General features: G+C 35.0%; 1 protein-coding gene across 1 annotated transcript; it reads left to right on the top strand.

The window, feature by feature from the left end:
- Nucleotides 1-360: 360 nt before the first annotated feature.
- LOC125231063 lies at nt 361-2,035 on the top strand. Its single transcript, XM_048136405.1, has 2 exons — nt 361-468; nt 997-2,035. Exon 2 carries the CDS (start codon nt 1,000-1,002, stop codon nt 1,315-1,317), a length of 318 nt encoding a protein of 105 aa, XP_047992362.1. The 5' UTR covers nt 361-468; nt 997-999; the 3' UTR covers nt 1,318-2,035.
- The last annotated feature ends 9,499 nt before the right edge of the window (nt 2,036-11,534 follow it).

Here is an 11,534-nt window from a genome sequence, read left to right as displayed (position 1 = left end):
TCAACAATTAGAGGCATCTTTAAATCGAAAATGAGTACTAACACAAAAATATTTTTCTTTAAACCCTATATCTAGAGCATAGCCTTAATATTATACGCCTGTAAATCGTGGACAATGACACTTAAATTCAATACTTAAAAGATTTTAATTTGCCCTAGGTGATTAAATATAAATAAACGGACCCAATTAAAAAAAGTGCAACACTTAACATTAATAGATCCAATTAACAAATGAAGACTAGACACATAATAAACAGATACGGATAATAATTATAATTATCGAATATTCCTAATTAAAGACCCCAAACACTCTACCCCATCATAAGTCTACGCATGCAGCAAGATAAGCCGACCGGTACTTATAATGGAACGGTTCTAGTCGCTGCACACTTCGAGCCCACTCGTCGAACGGTGAACTGCGCCAGTGGTTGAACAAGTTCGCAAGTCATAGTGCATTCACGTAAACGAGGTAAAAATTTTGAATAATTATTTTGTTTTATTTTTAATAGGTTCGTCGTTTGCTTATTTTTTATTTTAAACATATAATTATAATAGCGTTGATCTCATGTTACTAAAGTTGCACATTATATTAGTACCTAGTAGGTAATACTACCTACCTACGTGTAATATATATATTATCATCTTGAATTGTTATACTATAGAGATGATTATTAATTGATTATCTTTGCTCTTAATAACTCTAGAACGCATATTTTTATTAGTATTCATATTTAGTACAATAAGTGTTTAAAAATATTTATCTGTGCCATATAAATATTTTTTTCGCTTTTAGGTGTAACATGTATAATTATTTATTTGATTTCATATGAACTACATATTATATGCCAGCACAAAAACACATTTCTTTGGTCAAATTTGAGTGACTAATTACCAAATTCTACATGAAAGAGCACTTTAACTAAAACAAATGGCCTTGTACATTTATCAAACGATATTATACTTTAACTCACTACTTATTTATTCTTTTGTATTTCAGAAAATGGCGTTCTACAGAATTGCTCTGCTGCTCACAGTAATAACCACTTTGGCCGCAGCGCAACGGCCCTTCTACGCTGGACTCAAACCCATTGGCTACCCTCAGCTTGAATCGGACCTCCTAACCAACAGATTTGGGAGCGACGAACCTGGCCCAATAGAGTTCCAGGGAGACCCGAATTACAGAAACAGAATTCAGCAACTACCACAAGACAAGCAGCCTTTCTGGTATCTCAACTGGCAACAGTATGATGATCTTAGGAAGAATCCGCAAACGTACCCTCAGCGGCCCAGTGTGTTCAGCAATAGTATTACTAAGTAGATGAGAGCTCATGGACATCGGTCTGATAACCAGAGTTGAACAGTCGTAGTCGAAATCGACCAGGCGGGCGATTATTTTTGCAATTTTATCACTTATACACTTGGATAAGACACCTGTCACTCTCACACTGACATACTTGCAAGACCGTGACGGATGCTTTATTCACGTAGATAAGTCATTAAATTGCAAGCATCATAGGCCCGCAGGACTACTATGATTAATAGTAAATGTATTTTAAATTGAGAGAAAATTTAAAAACTTGTAGTCAGTCGGAATAAATGGATCTGATTATTGGAATGGGAATACGATCGAGAAGCGATTTACGTAAATTGGCTGGGATTTCTTGGCTCCTAAGATCTGAAATAAAAGAAAGTGTAGTTTTAAGCTGCAGATGGTGTTGTAACTTTGCATTTTTATTAGGTGCTTTATAGTCACGATTTACGTGCCATCGCCATGCTATGGTGCAATAAAAAATTGTAAGGACTCTTTATTTAAACAGTGTTATTTATTTTGTACAAAAGATTTGGTTTTACGCAAAAGTGTTTGCATAAAACGAATATTTTTATTTTAGTAAATTTATTAGTATTAAAGGGTAAAGTAAAATTATAAATAACCTATTTGAGTGCTTATCTACAGTAGAAGTAGAAAAATCTCTTGATCATTTTGTTATTTCATATGTTTTTCTTTGTTTGAATTAAATATCAGTTTTATCAAAATATTTACTTTTTTTTCTCCACATTAATATTTTCTGGAAATCTATACAGATAAGGTAAAATATCCCATAATGGACGGTGATGCCATTATGGACAAAAAAACACAAATCCTTAAAAATAAGTATATAAAATTACTTTCTAAAACCTGACGGCTATGTACCATAAACTAGAGTTGTAGAGCTGTTTCATTTTGAAGTTTCAATTAATTCGGTTATTTCTGAAGGATTTGGTGACAAGATAAAATTCACCAGTTTACTGAAAAAATATCAAGATGAATTCTTAGTAATGTTGCTAAGAGAGTTGAGTTCATGTATAAAATATGTAATAAAAAAATAATACTCGGTGTAAACTTGAATGCGTAGTGTTGTGTTCCTGCCGGTGAGTAAGGCTGCCAGAGCTCAACGAGGGTGCGGGGTGCTGACGACGGGAGGATTCACGGAACTAATTTGTTCCGTCTATTGTTCTTTGAGTCGTCGACAACCCAAACCCTCATTTGAACTTGTACACTCCTTTTTGCTGTGTACTTATACTTAACACAGCAAAGGGGAGTGTACATGTTTCTAATGGGGTGGCAACGCGCATGTGACACTCTTTGAAATGCAGGCGTCCATAGGTTACGGTGACATCTTTCCGTATATTTGTTTGCCACCGACGTAGTATTAAAAAACTTACTGCATTAAGCATGAGACAAGGTATAAAACATATATACTAGTTTATTGCTCCAAAGATATAAAGAAATGGCGTTATTTTGCGAGTGTCCATTACTGGAACCGAAAAACTGCGTACCTATGATGGACAAGGAACAATTTACAAAACCAAAATTTACAAGAAACAATCCTATGTTAAAATAACCCAAACTAATTATATTTATGGTGTATAAAATTGACTCATTGAGTATCATTTGGCTTTAAAAGTAAAATTTTAAACTTATTTCACTGTCCATAATGGGGGATCCAACTGGAGAACTGCCGTCCATAATTGGAGAAAAAAAACCTAGTTTTAATTCGTTAACTATGAAGAAACCAATAGGAGTATCTATTCTGAAATACGCTTGAAATGTAAAAGAAGGATAGGACATTCAAGATTTAACACGCTTAGCGGTACCTAGAATTTTTACATTTATCAGTGAAATATCAAAAACAGGCGAAAATTTTTCTTAAACTGTCCATGATTGGGTCCGTTACCTTAGGTATAATTTTTGTGCATGTTTTGTTTTTTATAAGTTTGGTAACAGTTTCGTCTCACAGCAGTAAAATCAAAGCTGTAACGAGTTTGCATTTCTTTTTGGGGTTACACTGCTGGTGAAGCGAGATAATCGGGAGCAACTATACAAACATACGGGTCAAACTAAGGACCTCCTTCTTTAAATTGGATTAAAAAGACGGTAAGCTTCTCCCTCATCATGTTTCAGAGAAAAGTGACTCTTATACGAAAGACCTTACACCTTCCTCTTATAAGGGAATTTTAATTTAAAAGCAACTTTCCCAAGGATGATTTAAAACGCTGTGCTTACTCCCGATAACACAAAGTTTATCCAAGAAGAATATTCCATACAAGTAATAAAACTTGAGCCGGGGAAAAGTTTGTTATTCTAAAACTATTGCTTTAAACAAAACGAAGTTAAGGTTATTACATTCTAGAGTTTGTTGCCTCATGATAAAACCGCCTTCAAAAAAAGCGTGTTACAAAACACGGAGAAATTAAAAAGCCAAAAATAATAAACCTTCGAATTCAGATTTCTTATCGGATTGCAATAATCTAAACATCCAAATTATAAACAAATCAATTATTTTTGTAGTCGGTTCCAGACCTGTTCGTCGCCTTGCTATTTCCTGTTTGCCCCACCCAACCATACCCAGGCTGGCCCCGACTCCAAAAATAATTGATTTGTTTATAATTTGGATGTTTAGATTATTGCAATCCGATAAGAAATCTGAATTCGAAGGTTTATTATTTTTGGCTTTTTAGTTTCTCCGTGTTTTGTAACACGCTTTTTTTGAAGGCGGTTTTATTTTTTGTTAAAAAGTTAATTTATTTGTTGATTTTTAGTGGTTCCTAGTGATATTATATGTATCAGTCCGAATATATGTACAGTAGTGAAAGAATTATCCTTTAACTCCTAACCGTTGAGGAGTTGACCTTCCATCATCAGCTCAGCCACATAAAATTATTACCATCAGGCGTAAATACTGGTGTACCTTTGAAAAATACACTAAGAACATTACATGTGCCTATAACATTTGAAGAGTTCCCTCGATTTCTCCAAGATCCCATCATCAGACCCCGACTTGGTGCCAATGGGACCATCTCGGGGTTATACCCGTTCGATCAAAAAAAAAATTTTGAAAATCGGTCCACGATTCTCGGAGATATCGAGTAACATACATACAAAAAAAAAAAAAAAAAAAAAAAAAAAACATTCAGTCGAATTGAGAACCTCCTCCTTTTTTGAAGTCGGTTAAAAATGAACCGCAGTCTATTTATAAATTAAAGTACTCGATGTAACATTGCGAGTACCGAGTAACCAAATAGTCAATAAGCGGAGTTTCTGTATCAAGAACCTTTATATCAAAGGGAGAGAACAATCTGTTTTATCGATTATCGATAAATAAAGAACCACGTAAATGAAATAGGTATAATAAATATTTAATGAAATAGGTATCTATAATACGAGTAAGTATTAAATATATTTAAAAACCCGATCGAATTAGGGACTCGCAGATGAGTGCAGGTTTCTTCACTAAAAACCACCGAAAAAGCGTTTGAAGCGTCCGTCTTATATCCGAATGGCCTATGCCTCCTCTCCATTCCCCCACGCATGTCAGTCCATTGCTATCTGCATCCAGTTCTCGCCAGCTTATTGACATATGTCATCCTCCCAGCTCAGCTGGTTTGCCACGACTGAAGTGTTAACGGAACTCAAGAGTTGCCCAGCGACTATATATGGTCCATCCTGGCAATGCGCCCAGCCCTCATGGCAATCTCCTCCACCACGTCAGCAGCTATACCGAAAAGTTCCCGAATATTCATGGCATCTGGCATCGCTACCTAATAGTATTACGTTTAAATACTCGTTAACTGAAAACGAAAATATATTTCATATAATATATTATTCATCGAAATGATTAATGAGATTGTGATATCAGCTATAGTCTGACCCATTTGCCGGAAGATTTAACTTTTCATTCATCAACAATCTTTACAATCAATTATTAATGCCTCAATTCGACTGTTTTTTTTTTGTATGTATGTTACTTGATATCTCCGAGAATCGTGAACCGATTTTCAATTTTTTTTTAATCGAACGGGTATAACTCCGAGATGGTCCCATTGGTACCGACTACAAAAATAATTGATTTGTTTATAATTTGGATGTTTAGATTTAGTTTCTCCGTGTTTTGTGATGCGCTTATTTTTGAAGGCGATTTTATTTTTTTGAAAAAAGTTTATTTCGTGTATGTGCCTACCAGGAGTGACAACCGTTGAGGCTATGTGGTAACGGAAATGCAGTCTGGGTCTGGTATGTCACTACAGAAAAGAGTCAGGGAAAGCTACGAAACGTAAGCGATTGTATAAACAAAAATGCACACAACACAGTAAAAAAATATATATATATTGAAGACCCAAATGGCCAAAAACTTGGAGACATTTTCTTTGAGTATAAATGGAAAAGTTCCAGATTCTTGAGTAGAAAGTATATGTATTAAAATTCTCAGTTATAAGAAACAAAAGTTGGAGGCACTTTAAAGTAAAACCACAGCTATCAAAACCAACCTCAAACGTAATAAACTCGTAATAAAGTTACTTTTAAAAACGCAGTCAATACCGTGCAAGTATGGAAGAATTCAAATTAGCATATTCCACGTAGGTTAAAGCCCGCAATGCAAGTCAAGAACTCATCAAGAACCAAGTGTACTTTTAAAACGCAAAAAGTCTCGTACAAAAGTACTACGACTCTGTAACCAGTTCTTCATACAAACGTAGCGTAGTCCTTCCCATATTGACATTATCGGAGATATTTTTACGCAATAAGCTATGAGTATTGTATAAATTTGAAGGGAAAACTGATTTCATACAAAATTAAATAAATGTTTCTATCATAATCATTGAAAAAAACTTTGCTTGCCGTGGCCAATCATTATGTAGGTACATTTAATCTGAGGTTTTCTTATTTACTGGCCAGGAAGCTGTTACTTCGTTTAGCGCAGCGGCCTGATATTTGACGCCTTCCGGCCGGTGGACAGAAAAATATTTTGCATAATGTCAATTTGCAGAGAGGAAAATAAGGACTAACTTTGTATGAACAGTCTATCCTCATCTATCCTCTTAAAAACGACTTTTCTACTTCTTTTTGTGTCATTGTATACTAATGTATAGTGAACTCGTTCCACTAGGTATAATTACAACCGTAACTTTTTATCCTATAACAGTCTCGTAATAGAGACCCTCTATTACTCTCAGATCACTGAACTGTATTATTAAAGAAGTTTTGTATCTATTTATGGAGGGTATAGTTTTGATAAAATATTCGAATGAAAGTAAGATTATCACTGTTTGATGTTGCCCTTTTGTGACGTATACATTGATCTCCACGTGCGTTGCTATTGTGATTACTATTCGCTGATAACGCCGTAACCGCCATCGACAATAAGGTACCCTTTACCCACATAATGGCACATATTTCGTGTGACTACTCGCATATCAAAACATCAAAAAACCGGCCAAGAGCGTGTCGGGCCACGCTCAGTGTAGGGTTCCGTAGTTTTCCGTATTTTTCTCAAAAACTACTGAACCTATCAAGTTCAAAATAATTTTCCTAGAAAGTTTTTATAAAGTTCTACTTTTATGATTTTTTTTCATATTTTTTAAACATATGGTTCAAAAGTTAGAGGCCGGGGCACACTTTTTTTCCTTTAGGAGCGATTATTTCTGAAAATATTAATATTATCAAAAAACGATTTTAATAAAACTTTATTTATTTTTAAATACCTATCCAATAATATATCACGCGTTGCGATTGGAATGAAAAAAAGTATCAGCCCCCACTTTACATGTAGGGGGGGTACCCTAATAAAACATTTTTGTCCATTTTTTATTTTTGCACTTTGTTGGTGTGATTGATATACATATTGGTACCAAATTTCAGCTTTCTAGTGCTAACGGTTACTGAGATTATCCACGGACGGACGGACGGACGGACAGACATGTCGAAACTATAAGGGTTTCTAGTTGACTACGGAACCCTAAAAAGGATCAAACAGTAATCACAATAGCAACGTGGAGATCATGTATGTATGTGTTCGTGTACAAATACGACGCCGCGGGACGTAAGCGCCATCGACAAGAAGGTCCCTTTACCCAGATAACGTCACATATTTAGATTTTGTTAAGTTATTAAACCTCTAACAACCATCATAATGGTTTGGAATAAATTGTTATTTTAAGTTAAAACAAAATTACTGCATTTAAAAACAGCAATGTGCGAGTCGGGCTAGTCATTCGAGGTTAGTCATTATAGGACCTAACTAACTTTAATAGTTATTTGTTATACAAGGGGGCAAAGTTGTATTTTAACGCCGAGTGTGGAATTGAAAAACGAGCAAGTGAAAGGATTCTATAGTTGAACCAAGAGCGAAGCGAGTGGTTCTAGAATAGAATCCTGAACTTGCGAGTTTTTTAACACACGAGAAGTAAAATACATTTGCACCCGAGTGTAACACAAAACTTTTCCCCTCACTATAGCAAGGAAACTACAACGCAAAGAAATGCGTTTATCACTGCTACCAGTAGTTCCACAGGTGGTAAATCATCTTTATTACTAGATTTACCTACTTTTATCAATTTTAAAGCATTTAATTTGACTTTATTCAAGGTCAAATTACTTTACCCACTAGTAGATAAAATGCGTTTTTACCCGCTGCTATTAAAGGACAAAACACGTGTTTCCGAGCTAGTGAGGGGAAAAACAAATTTTACTTTTTTGTTTTTTTTTTCTTCTTTAAGTGCAATCTTAATCTATGACGATATTATTTAACACATTTCATAATTGTAGGTTAAAGAGAAGCACTTAATTCATTTGCCTGCTCGTTTTTTGAAGTCTTTTTTTTTTAGTTGAATTTTTTTAAGCTTATTTTTTATCAATTTCAACCTGATATGATTTTAGTTTCAATTAAACAGACTACACATTCCCGAGGATTCTGTTTTAATTTTCCTCTTCAGATACGGAATCCTAAAAATAATAATATATTTACACTTATCTATGACACTTACAATAAGGTCACGTATAAAATAAATATATTTGGAACATTGGAATATAATATTTGTCAACTCAACTGTACATAAGTAGAACGCAATAACAAACAGAACCAATTTTATTTTTATTTTCCAATCCATACTTACTAATAGGTATTATAAATGGGAAAGTGTGTGTCAGTTTGTTTGTCCGTCTTTCACGGCAAAACGGAGCGACGTATTGGCGTGATTTTTTAAGTGGAGATAGTTGAAGAGATGCAAAGTGACATATGCTACTTTTTGTCTCTTTCTATCCCCCCCCCTACTTTCCTAAAATGGGGGGGGGGGTGGAATTTTGGTATGAACCATTCCGCAAGTTTCGAATTTAAGGCGAGCGAAGCCGCGGGAAAAACTAATAGGTACTAACATAAAGTAGGCTATATTATTGAATACGTCTATAAATAATATATTTTGCGGTTGGGTTTTCCGGGTAGGTATATTCGTGCTGTGTGATGACCTGGTGAGTCAGTGATACAGGGAAGAATAATTACAGAATCCTTTTTTTTTTATAAATGGGCTTACTCTTGGCCACAGACTAGCCAAAGGCAAAGTCGTGGCCTACGATGGAGTGAGCTCGCCCAGAAAATGCCTGTTCACTCTCGATTTGAAGGTTGCCGGGTTATATGAGCTCGGAAATATAGCCGCCGGCAAGGAATTCCACTCCTTGCCAGGATTCGTGACAGGAGTAAGATATACAGGGTGGGGCCTCTAACAAAAGCAAAAAAATAAACTGTAGGCTATATACTCCTTAGTCCGTTTTCACATTATCCGATCCGATATCGGATGTTGCAAGGATTTCAATGGAAAAAAAAAACAAGATGGCGCCTGTAATGTATGGGATATCGGTCCCACATCCAATATCGGATCGGATAATGTGAAAACGCACTTACTGACCTAAATTATGAAGTCTTTAATTTTTCATTCAAAAAAAAATTAGCTTCAATCACAGATCATATAATAGCTTCAATGTAGGTACGCCATCATCATTGGCATTGTCTGTCACGCTTTAGACAACAGAATTAGCAATACATTACAAATTTTCAAGGGTGATAAAAATCGCTTTGAAAAGTAGCTGAACAAATGTTAGTAAGTATAAGGAGCCTACAGTTTATTTTTTGCTTTTGTTACAGGGCCAGGGACCATCCGGTATGAGGTACGAGTATATTATGCTCAATAAGCTTTGTTTATTCAACTAAGGAAACAAAACCAATTATTTTTGGACATATAGTTACTCACACTACTAAAACGGGACAGGAATTTTAGTTTTATACAAAATCTAAATTTAAAAACATACTTTACTAATTCGCGAATAGATGACATGCTAATCAATTAGTGCTAACCCGTTATAAATACTTACTTGCGTATTTTTCCATGCAATTAATGTTCCCACTTTCCCACACCTCAAAAATAAATACGCAAACAAATATAGCATACCACCACCAAAAAATATACGTACAAAACTCGACACGTGTTTCTACGAAGCATCCTCAGGAGATGCTGGAAATGTTGACGGTCTGAGCCCCGACAAGGGACTCGGGTTTTTTACATTACTCGCTTTTGCACGTGGCTTCGCTCGCATTAGAAAGAGACAAAAAGTAGCCTATGTCAGTCTCCATCCCTTCAACTATCTCCACTTAAAAAATCACGTCGATTCGTCGCTCCGTTTTGCCGTGAAAGACGGACAAACAAACAGACAAACACACTTTCCCATTTATAATATTAGTATGGATTTTAAAACATCAGACTTCTAAGAAATTAGGTATTTATAAAATTATGAAAATAAAGCCTTCGTAAAGGTTCAGTTTCTCTCATACGCAGTACAATAAACGCATAATTAATTTTTAAGTACCACGATATCGATACGCAATAAAATCAACGGCCGTCATTGAACGAAACCACAAAGGTTACGAATCAGCCTTTGAGTAATTTAATTATTCGCAAAGCCTTGAAGATTATTCGCTTTCAATATTCATATTTTAGCAGAATTGAAATAGCTGATTCCGTTTTCTTTTGTATTAATAATATTGATGATAAAATAAAAAGGATTTTTTTTAGAAAAAAAAACGAATAAGTTATTTGAGAGTCCTTAAGCTATTTACAATGTGGTACCTTTTGATTGAAAGCTGTACAAATATTTAGGTTTATTAAACTTAATGTCAAAATAAAATTAAAATTACCAAATTTTTGTTTAAGTTCAGACGTGAAGGCTGCATTGAAACTATTAATATCTAGAAGCACGTGGACAAAAAATGTATATTCAAATCAAATTACTTGCAGTAAAATTATACATAAATAAATAATAAATAATAAATAAATAAATATTGGGGGACACCTTACACAGATCAACTTAGCCCCAAACTAAGCAAAGCTTGTACTATGGGTGCTAAGCGACGATATTACATACTTAAATAGATAAATACATACTTATATACATAGAAAACATCCATGACTCAGGAACAAATATCTGTGCTCATCACACAAATAAATGCCCTTACCGGGATTCGAACCCAGGACCGCGGCTCAGCAGGCAGGGTCACTACACATGTAACACAAGTTCTTAAAATATGTCTAAATACAGCTCTTATGGACGTAAACCTATTTAAAACCTATGTGATATCGCTCAAAATGTAATTTCACGCTGTAGAATTTTTAAAGATGACGTGAACTGATCGAAATGCACGACGCATTTTATAAATTATATCTAAATTATGACCCCTCATGTTTGAGGCACAAATAGGTTGGCCATTAACGCAGAGGCACGTACGCGATCACGCTTGCATTTTTTTTATTTAAATGGGCTTTAAATTGCTTTTTTTTTAAAGAAAAGCATTTTTTGTAATTATAAACGTGCTTAATCTTAGCCACAAACTAGCCAAAGGCAAAGTCGTGTCCTACGATGGAGTGAGCTAACCCAGAAGATGCCTGTTCACCCTAAATTTTAACCGGGTATTTTTCTATTACGCGTCTAACAGTAGATATTTAGCACAAATATTGAAGAGCTCGCTATTGGCGACACGCATGTGCACCGAGTGTTACCGCCGCGAGCACTCATGTCATGGCCTGACGAAGAATCACCAAATTTGATTCGTCCATATAACAAATTTAGCATACAGTAGAACCCGCTTATAACGATTCTGAGGGGACCCAGCCAAAAAAGCGTATTATACGGGAAATCGTATTAAACGTGAAAAAATTGTGATTTTTAATCGTAAA

This window comes from Leguminivora glycinivorella, chromosome 11 (genome assembly GCF_023078275.1).
Source record: "Leguminivora glycinivorella isolate SPB_JAAS2020 chromosome 11, LegGlyc_1.1, whole genome shotgun sequence".
NCBI lineage: Eukaryota > Metazoa > Arthropoda > Insecta > Lepidoptera > Tortricidae > Leguminivora > Leguminivora glycinivorella.
Note: the sequence above shows the minus strand (reverse complement) of the source record. Positions and strands in the feature narration are given on the sequence as shown.